This window comes from Alexandromys fortis, unplaced genomic scaffold (assembly GCF_014885135.2).
Source record: "Alexandromys fortis isolate MF-2015 unplaced genomic scaffold, M_Fortis_MF-2015_v1.1 scaffold_19, whole genome shotgun sequence".
In the NCBI taxonomy this organism is placed as follows: domain Eukaryota; kingdom Metazoa; phylum Chordata; class Mammalia; order Rodentia; family Cricetidae; genus Alexandromys; species Alexandromys fortis.
Window position 1 is genome coordinate 15,599,119 of NW_026067890.1, and position 21,018 is coordinate 15,620,136.

Below are 21,018 nucleotides of genomic sequence, written 5' to 3' on the forward strand. Positions count from 1 at the left end.
CAGGTAAGTCCCAGCAAGGTGATATCAAACAGTACTATTGTAGAATATAATATACATTCTTTGGAACAGAGCAGCCAGACAAGCCAGCACCCAGACTGAGAACTTTGTATATACTCCTATGCTGGGACGGCAGGTCTGACACTTGAGTGTGAGGGCTGCAGTTTCCTACATACCCTTCCTTAGCAGCAAAGGGTCTCCACCAGGGAGGTGGTGGAGGTTGCTGTTGCCTTTCTGACACAGTGCTGTGTAGAGCTGTGCTGCTTCCTAGCTGGTTTCCAGTTCTGCCCCCTCTCCTCAAAGTACAGATTTTCCTTTGTTCCATACCAAGCCCTCTGGTTTTACCATCCTAGCTATATTTTGCCTAGCTTTTCTTCTAAAAATATTATATTTGTTTATTCTTAATTTGTTATTTAGAGATTAAATGAATTGGAAAATTAGTTTACCTTTTAGACTTTCATTCTCAATGAGAAAATAAGAAACATAAGGGCCAATTTAGCTTTATTGAAAGGAAGCCTTCAGATTTGTCAGCTCATATTCCATAATATGCCTTATTATGTTACAAACTCAAGGTACATCTCCATGTTTTCTGGTTTTAGGGTTGGGTATGATATGTGTAGCCTTGCTGAGCTCATTAAAATCAAAATGCCTTCACGTAATTGAAAGTTAGAAATATGGCTAAATACATCATGGACTTTGATGCTTCAGTACCCAGTGTCCTCATGAGAATTGTCTGACTTTTTTTTTTATGGTGCATTCAAATAAGCAACTAGTTATTTAAAAATACAGCAGAGTGTTCTTCTTTTGTTTGCTTTCTGTGCTGTCTGCTGAAACCTTGAGTTGTTTTCACTTGAGACTGACATGCTATTAATATTGTGTTCTACTTCACTTTCTATTGATGTAATAAACACCGTGACCTAAAGTGACGTGAGGAAGACACGGTTTATTTCAGCTTATAGTTCATCACCAAGGGAACTCAGCACAAGGACTGGAGGCAGGAACTAAAACAGAGGCCATGAAGGAATGCTGCTTACTGGCTTTCTCCCCCTGACTTACTCAGTCTGCTTTCTTATACACCCAAGGACTACCAACCCAGAGCTAACACTATCCTCAATGGAATGAGCCCTCACACATCTGTCTTCGGTCAAGAGAATGTCCACAGACTTGCCTAGAGACCAATCTGACAGAAGCATTCTCAACTGAAGTTCCCTCTTCCCAGATGACCAAAAAAACAGGCCAGCAAATGTTTCATGAGAAATTAGTCATGATAATAATAATGCAAGCCCTTTATTGACCTGACTGACCAGCTTATTCTTGGTGAGGTCTTAAGGACAAATAGGGAAAACACAACTTTCCTCTCAAGCATATGCCAAAGCTTCTAATCAGAGACTGTTTGACCATTTATCTGGTACTCTTTGGTTACATACTGAGCAAAGTGATGAACAGAGTACTGAGTAGCAAGGAACAGTCTAACAAATGTGCTGTTTCGCTAAACACTTTGACATGTAAGAAAAGAGTAAGAGACAACTAATGAGGTCAGAGCCAGACCTCAGTAATGACCGCACCTTGGAGAGTTAGCATCTGAGATGAAATTACAGATTTAATTCAGTTACTTAGCCCCAAAGTCACCTTCTGGCTCTTTGCTCAGGCTGCTGTGTGGAGCAGCAGGAAGTAGCACCTGGAAGGAGCCAGAACCTCCGCCTCTAGGGATTAAATAGTGATGCCTCTCCACCCTTTTCTTCCTTTTCATTTCAGATCAGGAATAGGATCAGTTTCGGTTTTATTTGAAAATCACTTCCAAAAACTTTTACCCAAGTAAGCAAGTAGAAACAGTACCCACCCCCACCCACACTGTCACCTTACCCTTGCCTTTCCCCCAGAAGTCACTAACACTGAAGTGTTCACTTACTAAAACCTCCATCTCTCCCAACGTCACTGAGAACAACTTTAACTGGGTCAGGGCTGACCCAGAAGCTTCGTTTTGCATACTAAGTTTTCACTGGTCTGTCTTTTTAAGCAAAGCATCAAATAACAGAGTACTAAACAAGTTTCTCACTTTTGTTCAAGGAAGGAAGCAGGAATGTGGGAGTGTATTCCTTCTTATCAGAAAAGAAGTCAAAGAACACTGAAGTTAAAGTAAAAGTGTCATTTAATCTCTTTCTTCAATTATTCATGATAAAACTGAGGTCCAATGGATGAAATATCCCCACGCTGATAGTGTAAATCAAAGGGAAAATTACTGACTTTGAAGAAATTTAGCTCACACTCAGCTTTTATAGAGCACATCTGTGACATTTTTAGCATAAAATCCTCAATCACTGAAAGAAATTCTGTCTTTCCTCTCTGTATTTCATACTCACATACATTATCTCTCTTCTGTTTAGGGGAACAAAACCTCTCCACTGTGAAAAACGCATTATGCAGCCTCCAGAACAGAACAGCTATTTCAAACTCTGTTGCAGATGCTGTTTCTGAATCTTAGAAACAGTAACCTCCATTCCTCTAAAAATAAGGAAGATAAACTTAAAAAGTGCTACTGGAGCAATATATTCTTTTAAATGTACAGGAAAAAAAATCATTGCAGATGGTAGAGCTTTTTAGAGTAATGTCTTTAAAGTTACCTTTCTCTGAAAACCTGAAAATGATAAAAGCTTCATGTCTGTAGCTTTTGCAAAAGGCTGTCCTTCATGCATGCACTTGAAATACTGAACACTTCAGAGCCTACTTAGTAATTACATAGAGAAAAATAATAATTTTTTCTAAAAATAATTCAACTCTGTTTCTCCTCATACCACAACATTTAAGGTTGTCTTATCAGTATAAAGCTATGATTGCCAAAATCAATTTTTTGCCAATTTTTCTTTGATTTTTATTGGTTCACCTTTTCTTATAAATTTAACTATAGTTTTATGCTGATTCCTGATATGCCCCTCCAGCTGCGACATCTCACGAACATCTGTTTCCATCTCTAGCTGTATTCTTCATCTTTTCAGTGTGGTATACTCTGTGAAGCCCGGTTCACATGTCTAAATCTAAATTCACCTTGCTGTCTAACTATCTTTTCTCAAGCCTCATGTTTACAACTTTAGGCCCAAGACGTGTTCATCATATTTTCTCCTGGCCTGTTTTCCTACGTTTCTCATATGCTTTTCTTTACTTTTTCCATTAATTCACCCAGTTTTCCTTAGTAGCTACTGTGTCTCAACTTTCTTGTAGTTTATTAGATGCAAAAACCAAGTGTACAGACTCATTTGAGAAAGCTGCTACTATATTCTGAGACCTCTGTGTCAGTGAGTCACTGATCAGGGAATTTGAGCCCAAAACAGTGATTAGACACTTGGGAATTAAACTTGGGAGGGGGTAATATTTCAAATAAGATCCATACTAAAATTCCCGTTTCATTCATACCAGCCTTGAAGTGGGGTGGCAGTAGAAAGTTTTTTCTTTAGAAAGATTGCTTTTATAAAATATTTTTTATTTTTGAAATTATAATTACATCCTTCACCCTCTTTCCTTTCCTCCCTCCAACCCTTCCCATAAACTCACTTTGATCTCTATCAAATCCATGGCCTCTGTTCTCTAATCATTGTTACACATGTATATATAAAACCGCTCAGCAGCAGAGCTCCTAAGGGTAGAACTAATGCATTAGAAGTAGAAGCCCAGGCCTTTCCCCAGGTGTCAGAATGCTGTACTTACAAACAGCAAAATGTGTCATGTACACGTCTTGTTACCTGATTTCGATGTTTGACGCTTGGTGAGAATCACTATGAATCCATGCAGGGAGCCATTTCAAAGGTCTGGACTACTATAGGATTTTCACCAGTAATCTGCCAAGTAAATCCTGACTCTAGGTAAACAAAATAATATGATTTGTTAAATTATTAGATGTACATACTGAATTTTTACTATCTGGGCTTACTGTCTCCTGAATATGAAGGTATGCCCCCTGATCTCAGTATTTAAAAGGCAGAGGCGGAAGGATCACAAGGTCAAGGTCAATCTGAGCAGTGTAGCAATACCATATCACAAAATGAAGAAAGGGGTTGAGAAAATACCCTGGTCCACAGAGTGGCTGTTGTGCAAGCATCAGGACCTGAACTCAATCCTCAGGATGCAAGTTATAGAACCAAGCCCAGTAGTGTGTCCTGGAGCCCCAGCTCTGAGGAGGCAGAAACAGATGGCTTGCCTGGAGCTCACGAACCAGCCAGCCTGGCAATCTCGCCTCTTTCCAGAGCAATGAGAGACCATTTCAGAAAATACGGTAAGTGACCCTGAGGAATGACACCTGAGGTTGGCCTCTGGATGCCACACACATACCTACACACAAACATGAACCCACATACACATGTACACCCACATATTTATATACCCAGAAAGCTTAAAGACAAACAAAGAGAAGTTTTCATTATTAAGAATTCAAATCTAAAAGTACCAAATGACGAATAGTTGTGTGTTCTTAAGGCTCATGTACTGTTAAACAGACAGAACTTTCTTGGGATAAAACCTGAGCTTGATATGAGTATTTATAAATAGGTTCTTGGACTGAAATGATAAATTAGTCAGCATGCAGACCTGTTCTGTAGTTGGTTCTAAATTCCTGTCCACTGTCTATAGCAAAGCCCATGAGCTAGAAACTCTGACGTATGTGCTGTTGGTGCAGAGGTGTTATGCCTCTGGGTATAAATTTTAAAATAAATAAAATTTCTTAGGAAACTAAAAACTACTAGAAAATGTATTTTATAATAACATGATTGTTCTCTTCTTGGAGTACTGTAAGTTATCTTAAGAACTTAGTTTATTTAGCTCTAAAATTAGTCTGCAGAGGCAGTTGTGCGTATCATATTAAAATTCTTTTTGTACATTCAGAGAAGGCTAGAAAATCATGACTGGTCAGTGATTTCTCTCCTGCTCCTGAAACACAAAAGCTTTTTGTTTCATCTCCTAAAATGTACATAGCTTTATATGGAGACCATGAGAAACACCTGCAAAGACTGCAGTCTAAAAAAGGGATAGGGAGGTTCTGGTGTGTGACTGCTTATCAGTCATTTCAAAATGTTTAAGTAGCTTCAATTCTTAATATTAAAAAAAAAATGTTTAGGTCTGGCGGTGATGGCACATACCTTTAATCCCAGCATTCAGGAGGCAGAGACAGGCAGATCTAGCTCCAGAACAGGCTCCAAAACTACAGAGAAACCCTGTCTCAAAAGAAAAAAAAAATGTTCTTAATGCCTATTTTTATTAATCCTCATAAACCCATAAAGCTTATTGGTTTTTATTCCTGTTTAAAGTTAATAAAGGAAGTAAACAAGTGTTTACCACTAAAGAGTTGTGCACAGAGTCAGAGGAACCCCAGAGATGAAAATTGATATCAAACTCCAATTGAACAGAATTTTTTTCGAAATAAATTTGTCTGGTGATTTACTTATTTGGTATACTTCTTTTCCTAGAAATACTAAATTGCAGATCCCAAGTAGAACAAAAGAATGAAACTCTGAAAATGAGATAATAATTAGGCTCAATTTTGATAATAATTAAGCATATAAAAATTTCTCTTTGGATTGCCATACTTTCCAATAAATTCTGAAAGCTATTGGTTTTGTTGCTGGTGGTGGTATTGCTTGCTTTTCTATTGTTTTCCTGGGAATGGAGCCTAGGGCCTCATGCATGCAGGGCAAATGTTTTTCCACAGGGCTACATCCCAGCCCATGAAAGCTCTTAAATTCTCAAGTTACATCACGTAAGTTTTCAAAAGTCAGTGATAACTAATATTTTGTCAGGTTGAATTTACTGCATTGTCTATTGTGGGGGCAAGGAAGGAATAATTCTTCTCTCTACAAAGTAGCACAGAGAATGACTGTTAATATCCCTGGTGTCAATTCACCATGCCCCATGTGACAGGTGCAGAGAGGAAGCCGGTGTCCCAGGTTAGTGGTCTGCGGTCTACTTAGTAAGGAGCATAGTTACACTATAGCATGCCAGATGAGTTAGAGTTCGCCTGTAGTTTGTCTTTATAAAACTGTCAATATTTTTGTTCCTTGTGCTTTATTTTCAGTCAAGAGAATCCATCACTTTAAATGACCTAAAATCAGAAGTATCACCCCGGATTTCAGCAGAGGACTTGATTGATTTGTGCGAGCTCTCAGTGACTGGCCACTTCAAGACCCCCACCAAGAAAACAAAGTCTAGTAAGCCAAAGCTCCTGGTGGTCGACATCCGAAACAGTGAAGAGTATCCTTGCCGAGTGGTTTGAAAGGGTGGATTTGCCCTCTACTCCTGTTTCTTCCTTTCCTTACACGGGCTGTGTGGTGAAGCATTTCTGGAATGCCTCTGGACTAGAATAGCTAAGTAGCTCTGAAATTGCATGCAGTGCGCAAAGTTATAAAAATGTTTTCCAAACATTAGGATCTGTGTGTATGTGTGTGTGTGTGTGTGTCTGTCTGTCTGTCTGTCTGTCTCTCTGATATGCATCATGGTTCTAGATATCATTTGACTTCTTAAAATCAGTGCTGGGGACCAAAGTCAGGGCACTGACTGTCTTAGGAAGCTCTCTACCACTGATCTGTGTATGAAACACTTATACTTTTATTTTTTTTATATTCAACTTCTGTATAGATAGTGCCAACCTCAAGCTGCCAATCTTTGTCTTTTGCCAGGTTCATATTAGTCTCACTGTTAAGCATATACACAATTGAGATGACTCAGTTAATACAAATTAATGGCCACTGTTATTTGTATTGATTCTCAAGCTCTGTATTCATTCCAAAGCTATCCACGTTCCTTCAAACCCTAGCTACTACCTTCAGTACCCATTCGTATACATAGCCTAGTTACCAGCAGAGCAACTCTGCCTGTGTGGATCCCATTAAACAAATGCAGCCACAGAAATCTAGGAAAACTATTTTAAAGGTTGGAATGTAATGATTTACTTTAAAAAGAGAGTATTACAAAAATCCTTTCTTTTTATGACTTAATTTGTCAGGCTTAACCCATTCATTCAAACATCTAATTTTCCTTAAAGCTGTAATAATGGTGTGCTTTTTTGTTCTAAATCTTTACTACATTTTTATGTATTTATTTGTGAATGTGCACATGCTATAGTGTGCATGTGAAGGTCAGAGGACATCCTGTAGAGCTGGCTTTCTTCTTCCTCCATGTGAGTCCTGGGAATCGAACTCTGGTCCTCTGTTTGGTGGCAGGCACTTTTGCTCACTGAACCGTCTCAGAAGCCCAGTGATGATGGTTTTAGAATTTAAAGCCATGAGCTAGAATCTGATACCACTTCTGACCTCCTTGAGCACCATGCAAGCAGGGAGTATACATACATACTACAAGCAAAACATAAATACACTTAAAATAAGCAATAAAAACAACACACAGCTATTGAAACCCTGACAGTACCTATGAAGTATTATGGTAGGTGACTCAGTAGTTTTACCTTTCATCAAGTTAAACATTACAATTATTTAGGTCTAGTATCACTCTACCAATCGTTTTGAGACATGACTAAATGTCTAATTAGTGTACCTTTACAATACTTCCATTTCTTTCTTGCTACAAAACATAGAGAAAAAAGAACACTGTAGTAATTTTCCTTCTCTAAAGAAAGGTAGTTTTGAAATACTGATGTTTCTCCACATCTTGTTCTACCCTCTGCTTCTGGTTAGTTTGGGAGACAAGCTCTCCCATGCTAGCCTCTAACTGGCTATGAACAAATGAACTATGTGCCAGTATGTTTAAGGAACTGCCTTCACAGATGGCTTACAACTGCTGGCTGGGAGTCCAAGGATGCTGCAGTCACTTAACTGATGTCTGTGTTTTGGTTTTGCGTAAAGAGAAGTAAATTAGCAAACCAGGATCATCTGCCACCTGCCTGTTTCTGAGGGCTGTAGCAGACTGCGCACACTGGGCAGTAAAGCACAGTCGCAAACCCTTGGGAATTCGCGCTGAGTGACGGCACTGCCAGACTCCAGAGGTGGAGTGTTTCTCGGTAAAGCTCTTTTCAGTACATCCATGGGGATTTTTGGTGAAAGGCAATAGAAAATGTTTCTTGTGTAGTGACATAAACTTTGAGTAATGTTAATGGCTTTAAAGGTAATGCCCAGCCCAGCTGTTGATTTGGTAGCTATAAATATTTAGAGTTTCAGATTTCCTGGAGTTCATAGTAAAGGTGGCCTTAGTCATGCAAAGGTGGCTCCAGCCGATGCTATAAACAGAACCACCGCTCTGAGGGAATGTTAATCTGTGCTTCAAGTGAAGGCTGAGTTTACAGCTGTGTTTCTAAGCTCTTAGGGAAGGGGGGAGGAAGGAGGGAGGGAAAGATGGAAGAAAAAAGTGGGGGGAAGAAAAACGGGAACACAGCTGAAGACTTCACTTAATCTGAAACCAGCCCCAACTGTTCCATCATTACACCATACTCAGTGAGTGCTAATATTATTCTTTTCACTATTCATGAAGAATTTATTTCTGAAAATATTTTCAAAGTACTGTGGAGATACCTGTGGTCAGAGGAAGACAGGCGATAAGGAGGTTCGGCAAGAGTTTGCTCGCCCTATGTAAGTTTGTATTCGGTCTATCTAAACATTCCATTCATGTCTGAATGGATCTTCCCTAATGTGGGCTGAACGGTAGCTACTGCTGGGAATTTCTCCACTGCTTGGATTAATAGTTGTTAGAGTTACGTTAGCAGTCGGTGTCATTTGCTGTTTTAGCACTAGATCCAAACCAGTTGGTCCTGTTTAAAGACAAAGTTAAATCAGAGTCCCTGTTCTCGGGTCATAGAGTTAGAGTGGACTTTTTAATAGATAATTGCATCACACTGTGATGTGAGTCATACCCAAAATATCATCGAAATACAAGGAAGGGTACAACATGATGGCTGCTTAGGTACAAGATTCAGTGAGCAACGGGATAGAAGACATTTGGGAATGAGAACACAGTCCTCTGAGGATCAGGTCCAGAGAGGCAGAGAACATATTTAAGAGATTACAGAAAAGTACAATGGAGCCAGCAGCTCAAGTCTGTAACCTTAGCACTCGCTTGGGAAGCTGGCACAGGAGGACACGGGTGTAGAGGCCCTGTCTAAATAAATAAAGTGTTTAGGCAGAGAAAAGTTACATGGACCATTTGCAGAAAGGCAGCCAAGTGATTCCATTTCAAATGGCCATTATTAGGTCCTGGTTCAGGAGAGCTGAACTGAGAGATCTGGGCCATGGGACGTTTCTCAGCAGAAATGTTGTCGTCTGGCCACTTTATTAATATTTTAAATTGAAAAGATTGTGAATAAACTGGATTTCCAGGGAAAAATCAAAAGCTTTAGACAGCTGCTTCTGCAACTCTAAGCTCAAGGTAAGTGCTATCTTACGTTGCCAGACCAGTGCTGGGACAGAGATGGGGGATGAGAGTCACCCAAGTGAAGTTGTTAGTGGGAGCCACTGATGAAGTGTTAAAAGTGAGATTTTTAAATGTGGATAATAGGGTGCTGCTAATACTAAGTCCAGTATGTGAGAAAATGATGTCTGAACATTTTTTATTTCAGTTTATGCTACTCAGTTATATATATGGAGAAACCACGGGCTTAGTTCTCTTCCCCTTTTAGGTTTTATTAGTAAAGGTCCAGTCTTCAAATGCATTTAAAGAGATATTGTTAAGTTATTTAAACCAGTCAACACAAAGCAGGCCAGCACAGAGACATGTAGGATTTCATAATTGGCGAAGTTGGTGTGGTCTGATAAAGTTTAGCACCACTGGTCATAATACTCAAAATACTGTGTTCTGCAGGATTCAGAAAAATGAGATTGCTTCTGAGTTGAATTTTGACCATGCATTTTAAAGGAATTAATCTTTGTGACGTAAAGACATAAGATATGAATACTCCCACTTAATTTACCTATAAGTATGTTATGCTCAGGACTCATTTTTAAAATTTCTATCGACTTTAACTACTTAGTATATTGTTGTGTAAGCTGTTTGAACTGGGATTTTTGCTGTTTTTCTATTCCTATATTTTTTCATAGTATCCCAGATTTGCTGAATGTTTTATATCAGGAATTTTTTGGATTTAACATTTTCTTTGACCTGTATATATATTTCTTTTATTATATCTTTAGTACCTGAGATTCTCTCTCCCATCTCTTGTATTCCTGTTGGTGAAGCTTGCCTCTGTAGTTCCTGTTCACTTACCTAGATCTTTCATTTCTAGTTTATGCTTTCTTTAGTGCCTCTATTCCTATTTTTAGATCTTGAACAGCTTTATTCATTTCCTTCAACTGTTCTTTTTTTTTCTTGGCTTTTTTTAAAGTAATTTACTTGTCTCATTTCCTCCAAATTTTTGTCTTTTCCTTGATTTCTTTAAGGGACTTCTTCTCTAAGCCCTCTATCATCTTCATTAAGTTGGTTAAGGTCTTTATCTTGTGCTTCACCTGTATGGACTACTCAGGGCTTACTGTAGTAAAATAGCTGGGCATTAGTGGTACCATATTGCTCTGACTGTTGTTCATTGTATTCTTACTCTGGCATCTAGGCATCTGGATTTGGGGTGATTGTATGTCTGTGCTGATTTCTGAGTTTGTCTTTGTTGGATGGGTGTTTTGTTCCTTAGTTTCTGTTTCCTCTCTGGCCGGTGTGGCTTATGGTTGAGCAGGGATTCTATGCCTGAGTTGAGGGCTAGAATACAGCAACAACGAGGGAAGACTGGGAATAATGTCAGGTGGGAGGGGGCACTGAAAGATTGGAGGAGGTCTGTGGGTAGGTAGTCTACCTGGAGTTCCCATGGCCTGCGTGGTCCCTAATCCAGCAGGGAGTCTCCACCTGAACTGGCAGCTGAGACATAGGGACAAGATGGGAAGAAAGACTTGGGACTAGAGTCAAGGCTGTGGGGCATCAGAGAGTGAAGGAGGTCTGAGAGCAGGTGGCTTACCTGAAGTTCTGACTGCAGGTGTGGCATCTGGTCCAGCAGGGAGTCACCACCAGAGCTGAGGATTCAAACACAGTGAGTAAGAAAGGAGGGGAGATTGGGATCATTTGGGGGGCATCAAGTAGAGGGAGGTCCACAGGTAGGCAGCCCACCTGGTCTCTGGCAGGTGTGGCTTGTAATTAGGAGATGAGTGTCTACCTGGGGGAGTGGAGAGACTCCTACTTCATCTTAATGTCAGCCCTATATGGATTTGTGCTGTGAGCAGTGAAACATAATCACCAAGGACAAAAGGTCCTTAAGTAACTAATTGTTTTCTTCCATGTCAAGTATACTAAAAAACTGCTTGTTGTCAATGCACTGATCTCTAGCTAGGCCGGGCTCTTCCCTGTGTTGTTGGCCAGCAATGCAGTTATGGATGGAAGATGAAGAGGCTGCCAGCCTTGTGTGTCCAAGCATCTGTGCTTACTCAGTCTCTGCTTCTTGACAAAGAGTGTTCTGGGAAGGGTGTGCTTAGACAGTTTCCAGGACTGCACTGCTGGGGCAGCTGTGGTCTAAGGCTCTGCTTCTGGATGCTTTTGCTCCCAAGTACATGGAAGACTTGAAGTGTGGGGCTTTAGACAGAACTTTCCTCCTCTCCAAAACTCTTATTTTTATCATTTTGTCAAGCATTTTGACACTTAATCTCCATTTTAAAAAATTAAAGCATAAAGCATAACTAACATAAAATTCTGGAAAAATAGCAAGTTAGTGACATGCTTTTAGTGATAAAAGGCAGTATAGACAAATCTACTTTAAAAGTACATACTAAGTAGCGTATAGAAATTCCCCAGATGTATCTGTAATTTCAGGTAATGTTATTGATATTCATATTCAAACCAGGTATTCACATAATGTAACTTTAAGCAGTTTTACTTCTAGAGCAGGGGAATTATGATTTTTTGTTATGTGGTTAATATTCTATATAGACGCATTCAAATTGGATTTTATGTTCAAGAACAAATGTAAGCATCGTTTTATTGTTTCTCATTTTCGAGAGAGAAAATAAGATTGACCCAGTGTGTATCAAGTACCTAGCTCTACCTTCCATATCTTCCTCTCCGCCAGACATGACACAGTGTGGTAGGATTATCTAACACGAACACCATGGCCAAGGGTCATGCTTTCACCGGGGGCAGTGTGTGAGGCTGTGCAGACAAGAAGGAAGGAACCAGGTGGGCTGGATGGGCATGTCCATCCCAAGTAGGATAGATCTGCAGTGCTTCTGAAAGTCAAAGCTGTTCACAGTCCAGCAAGAAGAGAGGAGCGGTATGAGCTAGATGATCATCATCACTTTCCTTTGCGCTTTTCCCACAGTGGTATCCAAATCCAAACCCAATATGCTGTTTTTCTGCTTATAATGCTTCAACTTTCCTTATTAGCCGAATAAAGATCATTATCATAAACACCTGGCAAGTTGAGCCTCCACCTCCCTTTTTATCTCATATCCTGAGTTGTCCACAGCATTGTCCTTCCTTGCCCTTAGTTGGGCATATGCTTCCCCACTGCCCAAACTTTGCGTCCCCTCCTCTATTCTATTTTTTTGTTTTAACTTTAATTCTTCAGAACTTGACCTTGCCATCACTTCACCAGTGAAAACCCTTCCCTGTCCTCCCAAGTGGATGCAGGCTGCTACAGCAATTCATACATCTCTTTTACGGTTGAGCCGTATCTTCATTTCCAAAGTTCTATTTTTAGTCCACTTGTACTTTTAATTACTTAGGAAAGCATATATGGATGTTTCAGATCTTATGTCATTGCTAAATATTGTAGGTTAGTGGATGGCTTTACTTTCTAAATAGTAATAGTCAATTAGACCATCAGAATTCTTCTAAAGTATAAGAACCATCAGACATGGCCCCTTAGGAGGTTATAAAGTCAGAATAATGGGTATGTTGGCTCAGTTCACTGGACACATTAACCTATAGCAAAACAGTTTCCAGCTGGGGCTGATGACCTCTAGCAGTTCCCAGTGGAGTTTGACTTAGCATCAAGTATTTTTGGTATCAGATTTGCCCTGAGACAGTTCACTTGCCAGTGCATTTACTTTATACACAAAACCAAACCCTGGTTGTGGTTTTTAACTGGATGATACACTGACTGTAGCCTGTCAGTGACTGTGGCTTCACTGGGTCAGGTCACTTTCAGTCTCCACTGATAATTACAGCTCAAGCTGCTTTTCCTTTCTTCCATCTTCAGGTTTAATTGTCTTCCTCCTTAGAGGATCTTACTTTGCTTAGATAAAATACTTGGGTGAACACGGAAATGTTTAGTACTGTTGTCTAGGACTGAGTTACCTCCGTTTCTCTCAGACAATCAAGACTCAAAAAAAAAAAAAAGTAAAAGAAAAAAGTGGCTTTCCCTAACTCCCTTGTCAGCTTTCTTCGAGGTCACATTGCAGGCAGCATCAACATCCCGTTCAGCGCTGCTTTCACAGCGGAGGGAGAGCTCAGCCAGGGCCCTTACACAGCGATGCTTCAGAACTTCAAGGGGAAGGTCATTGTGATCATGGGGCACGTGGCAAAGCACACAGCCGAGGTAAGTGTACTCAGAGCTGTCCTGTCCCCCCACCTCCAGTTCAGGATAAATAGCAGAAGGCTTAGGAAAACCCAGGCTGTAACTGCTGATGTTTGTCAAAAGTCTGTGTCACGAGCTTAGTCTTAAGTTTGATGATATTGAAAGGTGTGGCCTTTAAGAGGCAGGTTCTAGCGGGAAGTCCTGTGGGCAGTGGAGGTTTGCACCTGTAAGGGACTGTGGTACTGAGTCACTGACTTCTGACTGCAAGCCTTTGGGCTTCCTCGCTTTGTGACTGTGAGCTAATTAAGCCTCCTTCTTTATAAAGTTAGATACCTCCGTTATTTTGTTATAATGAAAGTTAATATGACAGCATAGGTTTCCAGGGATTTTTTTCTATCTGCTTTCTAAAATTTCAAAAATATAAACTGAATTTCTCCTGTCAAAGAATCGGACCAGACATAGGCTCTGCAAACTGCTGGGTGGCATTTGTTGGACTTTGGAAAGATTTGTTTACCTAGAAACTCAAGGATTGGATATCTCAAAAACTTGGACTCCCTCTCCAGATTGAGAGAGGATATTCTAAGCAAAATAAAAAATAAAAGTAGATATGACTGCTAAAAATTACTACCATGAAAGGAAGGAAGGGAGGGAAGAAGGGATGGAGGGAGGAAGGGAGGAAAGGAGGGAGGGAAATAAAGAAAAAAATGGGGCCTGGTATGGCATCACACACCTTTAATGTCAACACTCAGGAGTTCTGGGCCAGCCTGGTCTGCATAGCTAGTGTAGCAAGTGCCAGGGCTATGTAGAGATATCCTCTCTCAAAGAAAGATTTAAAAAAAAAAAAAGTATCAGAGCAGCAGATGAGATCCAAGTAGAGTTACAAACGACATCCCCAGAAAGAGTAGAGATCATTCCTGTGTTGAGCAAATGCAGAACCCATCCCATCCAAGCCCTTTCCCCAAAATGGGGACGAATTATTCCTAGGAAAGTAGTAGTAACCAGTTCCCTGGGGGAACACAGGCAGAGCTATACAGGCAGAGCTATACCAATCAGGTGAACCCCATATGGCTCCTAGGGCAGAATGAAAAGGAAGACCAAAGGTCAGCAAAGTTTCCTCATTGAGAAAATTAGGAATGGAGGTTAAAGTATTCTCATCCAATTAACTTTATGTCTCTGTAAAAGGGACAAACCATAAGAACCATTTTAATATAGTTATCCAAAAATGTAGTCATATGAGAACATGAAAAATTTTGGTCATAGGCTATTTTAAGTTTCAAAAACTTGGTGGGCAAGATGACTCAGTGGGTAAAGGCACTTTCTCCTGACAAGCTGAATTCGGTCCCTGGCATCCACATGGTGGACAGAGAAACCCTACTTCCACAAGTGGTTCTCCAACCTGCATATGTATGTTCACACTCCCCCCCCACACACAATGACTGAAAATATCTAAAAGTTGTTTTAGTAGGACAGGGCTAATGACAGTACTTACTTTGACATTGACTGAAGGCCAGCCTTGATTTTGAATCTTTACTAATTATGCCATAAATCACACCTTTCATACAAATTATGGCTATATATATATATAATGTCTAATATATTATACATATTATAATGCACTTCTAATAAGCATGACACTAATTTAGAACACGATGGTGGCTGAGTACTGTTAAATCCTATACTGCATGTGAGCATTCATTTTATTTCTTTCACATTTTGAACTTACATTTATTGACTTGTACATAATAGATTTTTAAGTTAATGACTTAATGAAATAAATAATCTATGTATTTACAGATATGTTTTCCTGCATGGTAAAATTAGATAAATCACATATTAATATGATTAGGATGTTTGGAATGCACCCTTTCAAGAAAGTTAGTATAATAAGTAGCTGGTCACTTAAAACTTAAATCCATATCCCAAATGAGTGGCAACATATATAATTACAACCATGGTAGCTGTATTATCTTCACGTAAGATGTCATCTTATGACTGCTGGTACATTAGTTATTATGCCATATCATTCCATATATCCATACCACTATGAAGAATCACACCCTTCTAGGCTCCAGGTAACATACACCTTAGGAAACCTGAGTCCCAACAGTGACAATCCAAACTATGAACTAGTCTTTCTATGATTGGTGCTGTAGTAAGTACATTGTGTTATCTCCTTTTGTCTGTAAGGGAGAGTGGTAGTTAGTTAATTGTCAACCTGGCAGAATCTAGATTCATCTGGAAGATAGGCCGTTAGACATGACTGTGGCGGGTGGGGGTATCTTGTCTTCATTGAGGTAGGAAGGCCCACCCACTGCGTGTGCCACTCCTGAATTATGTAAGTGAGAAAGGAAGCTGAGTATGCTGCATGAACTGCTGTCTGTTTTGACACATGTGACCAGCTGCCTCCTTGACATGGTAGACTCTACACCCTGGAACTGTGGCGAGCCAAAATCCAAACCCTTTCTTCATTCCTTCACTTCTTCCTTTGTTGATTCTGTCAAGGCTTTTATCACAGCAGCAGGAAAAGCAGCCGAAGCAGAGGAGTATCTGCCCATTTCAAACATGAGGAAACTGGATCCAGTTTACCTAATACGCCTACTCATGATAGGAACATACGCTGGGTGACTCTGTAAGCTTTGCCATTAATTAGCTTAGCTCTGGAGGCTTTGGAGTCTGAATATTGCCCTGTGTCCTGGCTTTAAAATGGGCTTATTCTGACTTCACACACCACACAGTGCATGAAACCAAAACCTGAAATAAACTTTACCAGGTTATGGCTCTATTTTCATAAAACATTCAGTACTTAAAGTTTCTAATAAGTAGACCTTAGAGGTTAAAACTCTTTAAACTGCCAACTTCTTCCAAACATCCTAATCATATTAATATGTGATTCATCTAATTTTACCATGCAGGAAAACATATCTGTAAATACATAGATTATTTATTTCATTAAGTCATTAACTTAAAAATCTATTATTATGTACAAGTCAATAAATGTAAGTTCAAAATGTGAAAGAAATAAAATGAATGCTCACATGCAGTATAGGATTTAACAGTACTCAGCCATCATCGTGTTCTAAATTAGTGCCATGCTTATTAGAAGTCAGGCACTATCACAATTACTTTTTTCTTTACATCCTACTTGCTGACTCATTTATAGACAATAATGACTGAACAGATTGTATGCCTAGCTACTAATGCTTCAATAACAGTAACTCATTTGTGTTAGATTTAGATTAGGATAAAGATCTATCTTGAACAATGTTTCTTATCAAAGGTCAAAGACAATTTCAGATACTTATTCGTAGACTTTCATATTTCCCTCTGCTGCCCAGCTCTGTACAGCAGCACAGATGCTTCCCCCATATGCACGGAATTAAACGCATGCCAGCCTACGGAACTGGAATTCCACTGTGAGTCTGTGCTTGTGCTGAAATGTTCTCTTGACTCCACTGCCCAGTGCAGATCAGTCCTCTACCCTTCCTCACACTTCATAGTTCTAAATCCTCGCTGTTCATCAAGTGGGGAGCTCTCATAAGCTATGAGTTGGAAAGGAAGCAGGTGTTTGTCCTCCTAGATCCTTCTCAACAATGATCTCAGGCCAGCTGTGTCACTGTTCTGAAAACAGCGATTCTCTGGATGGCCTCTCCCCACAGCACACATGAACCCCTGGCTCTTTCATCTCCAGGAGTGCTAACAAATCTGCTTTGCTGGCCTTGGTTAGCCCTGCCTTTTATCCTTCTCCTGCATCCCCTACCCCTACTTCTCTGTAATTAATCACCACCTTAGTTCATGCTAAGGTCAGGTTAGGATGCCAGCTGTCAGAGGATAGTATGCAAAACATGTGAGCTTTGTAAGCCTGGCTTCAGTGCCTATACTGTGTTTCCTACAGCTGAGTTAATTTGGGCACATATTTTGCCTCTTCAAGTCACCATTTGTTCAATTATAAAGTGAAAACAGCATTAATTTAAAGCTTATAGACAAGATATGTAAAGTTTTTTAAGGAACCTAATAATAGTGCTGTAGAAAGTTCTGGAGCTTGAGTTTAGGGGCATAGCAGAAAAACAGGTACTGACTAGCTCACCCTGCCCTGCTTCAGAGCTCAGACAAGATCCACGGTGCTCAGGGTGGTGTGGCTGCAGACTGATGGCAACCCTAGCTCATTCCTCCACATACTCAGACCAGTCTGAGAAATAAGCACAGTCAGTAGATGATAAAGGAGTCAACTCAAAAACAAAATGACAGTCGTATGTATGTATGTATGGTCCCCAATAGCAGACCACCAAATAATGTTAAGAAATAAACAGAATTAAAATTACTGAAAATGTTGAATTAATGCCAGGCAATTGTATATCTGTACAGCAATAGTTAATACAGTCTATCATCTCTATCATGCTGGAAATGACCAAGTATTTTAAAAAGAAGGTCTTACATCCTTGACCCAAATTGCTCAAAGAAATTTATTTTTAATACTAAACATTCCTAAAAGGAAATTTGTTTTTCAGTACCCATAACATCCATTTATTCATTCTACCCTACTCTCAACCTAAGTCTCAAAAAACTTTTAACAAGCCCCATAGTGAATCCATCTCTCCTAGAAGAAGCTGTTGCTTTGTGAGAATGACAACTTAGTCTAATACTGTGAACTTTGTTTTGGGGTCCTTCTCCCCCTGTGTGAGAACAATGCTGTGGGATGTAACCCCAGAGATAGTAATGGGCCTCAGACTGGAAAACTGACTGGCAGCCTGGACCAGAGGAAAATGAAAGTTCCACCATGGATTCTACTCAACTGTAGTACGTCCTTAAGAGAACACGTAAGCATAATATTACTGCTTAGCTATGAACAAAATTCTTTAAGGAAATATCAGAAAACAGTCGAAAAATTGAGTCCTGTGAGAATTCTGAATGTTTTCTGAGAAAACTCCAAGAAAACAAGACAAGAGTTTTGTGACCTCAGTTTCTTCAAAACCTGGAATTGTTGTTGAAATGTGCTTCTGCACTCTCCCTAGGGGAGCAGAGAGGAGAGAGCGCTGCAGCTTTTGTTATTAATGTGTCTCTGTGGACACACACGTTTCTGCCACGTGCAGCTGGTCCTTGTGACTGTATACTTTGCTCAGCTGACTCTGAGGTAAACCCTCAGAGTATAACTTGTCTGATGCTCTGAAGAAAGTTGGCTATTGCATGAGACTTTCACCTCATTATCAGGCCCCGCTTTCCCAGATACACACCACCAACTAGAGCAGTAAACAAGGATAAGTCACATAAGTGTACCCAGTCTGTTATAACAAAATAGTGCATAGGAAGGCTTTAAAAATAGAGATTTACACTGGGTGGTGGGGGGGGTGCATATCTTCAATCCCAGAACTTGGGAGGCAGAAGCAGGCAGATCTCCAAATTTGAGGCCAGCATGGTCTACAGAGTAAGTTCTAGGACAGCCAGGGCTATATAGAGAAATACTGTCTGGGGAGACACACACACACATATATGCATGTATATGTTATATATGTATATACATATATAGAGAGAGAGAAAAAAGAGAGAGAGAGAGAGAGAGAGAGGAAGGAAGGAAGGAAGGAAGGAAGGAAGGAAGGAAGGAAGAAAGGAAGGAAGAAAGGAAGGAAGGAAAGAAAGAAAGAAAACGAACTTTCTCAGTTCTGGTTTGGTTTATCAAATTAAAGTTGCCAAAGCTGAAAATCCAAGGTCCTGCAGATCCAGTGTCTACTAAGGGCCTGTTTACAGGTCATAGATGGCTCTCTTTTCACTTTGTAAAAAGTGGTAAGGAAACTCTTAGAGCCTGTTTCCTAAGAGCACCAAGGCTAGGGGTGTAGCTTGATGGTAGAGTCCTTGCCTAGTGTACACGAGGGCCCTGGGTTCATTTCCTAGAATGGGGTGTGGGGGGAGATGATAGATACATGGAAGGATGGATGGGCAGACAGTTGATTCTAAGGGTTCTACCCTAGGCTCTTATCACGTACCCTAAGCCTTTTCTCATAATGGTTTCACTATGGTTATCAAAATGTGAACAAGACCATGATGGGGATACCCACAGAAACAGCTGGCTCGATCTAGTAGGGGAGCTCACTGACCCCAGACTGACAGCTGGGGAACCCGCATAAGCCTGAACCTGGCTCCTTGTCTGTGGGTGACAATTGTGTGGCATGGGCAGTTTGTAGGGCCACTAAGTATTTATCCCTAGTACGTGAGCTGACTTTCTGGAACCCATTCCCTATGGAGAGATACATTGCTAAGCCTAGATACAGGGAGGAGGGCCTTGTTCCTGCCTCAAGTGATGACAGACTTTGTTGACTCCCCTGGGAATCCTCATCCTCTCTGAAGAGTGGATGGGAGGTGGGGTGGGGAAAAAGTGAGATGAGAGGGAGGACAGGACGGGAGAGAGAGGGAACTGGGATTGCTATCTAATATATGATTGTTTTAAAAATAAAGATAAAATTTGAAGAAGAATGTAGACCCAAACTGTTACACCTTTATTAGCACCATCTCCCTTCTCTGCTCAAGCTCTTCCTCCTAGTCTTTAACAGATTCTCCTATTACACCTGTGTGCTCGAAAGACTAAATGATTCTGAAAACGCTTCAAGCCAATTGAGCATACAGATTGTCTCTATAGAAACTCTGTAATTCCAGATAAGTAGTTCTTCAAATTCATATATTTTAACATAATTTCTATGGGGTCTTTTATATTNGTTCTCAAACCTCTAGATAAAGAGTGGGAAGCAAATCTCCTTTGTCAGTTCCAGGTTCCTTCCCACTTCAACCTAATCTAACTCTCTGTGGTTAGCTTTGAACTTCTCCCTGACTTTTCCATGCCATGCTTGTCAGTGAAAATGTCAGCCTGTGGGTTTATATCAGATAAGGAAAGTTTTAAATATTCATGCAGCATGAACATGTTGAACACTGTATGAAAGTTAACCATGAAAACAGTTTGACGTGATTCTGGTTCTCTGAATGATGGGCAGTAACTTAACGTCAGTAGACGTGAACTGAGAGCTGGTCAGAAGCTGCTTCCTCATAGCTTTCCAGAAGCCTCATGGAGTAAAGCATCATCATCATCCACATAGGGATGTAGTAAAGGAAACCATTACCTCCGGTCCAGACTTTAACGATTTTACTTACCCTGTTTACTAGGAGTATTTGGTCTAAGCTATGGTCAACCTCTAGAGCCAACTTATTTCCATTTTTATTTCCATTTCCAGAACAACTGCCAAATCATCCTCTGGGCACTTACTTCCGTGCCCTGCTAAAGAAGAAACGTTATCTTGTCCCAGTGTGTATTATTCCACCCACTGTGCCCTCCCCCACTTAATTACCAGCCACAGGAATGTGCGGCTGAACAGAAAGCTAAGCACGCGAGCCCTCTCTCCTGACCTGCAGAGTTGGAACTTGGCTGTGAGCCATCACAGCCCTAAATGTTTTGAATCTTAGTTTTTATCGTATACATTCTTTTCACAGCATAGTCAACATCATGTAATATGAGCAGGGGCTAGCACACAGTGTGGGCTTACGGAGCTCAGTTGTCTAGTGTAAACAATAGATGA

General features: G+C 40.3%; 1 protein-coding gene across 4 annotated transcripts in view; it reads left to right on the forward strand.

The window, feature by feature from the left end:
- Tbck (TBC1 domain containing kinase) overlaps positions 1 to 21,018 on the forward strand; it is a 124,157-nt gene that overhangs the window by 93,672 nt on the left and 9,467 nt on the right. For all 4 annotated transcript variants that reach the window (XM_050132563.1, XM_050131122.1, XM_050131851.1 and 1 more), the window contains exons 24-25: positions 6,053 to 6,228; positions 13,327 to 13,486. In XM_050132563.1, the coding sequence (XP_049988520.1) occupies positions 6,053 to 6,228; positions 13,327 to 13,486 (336 nt within the window). The remainder of the gene's footprint in view (positions 1 to 6,052; positions 6,229 to 13,326; positions 13,487 to 21,018) is intronic.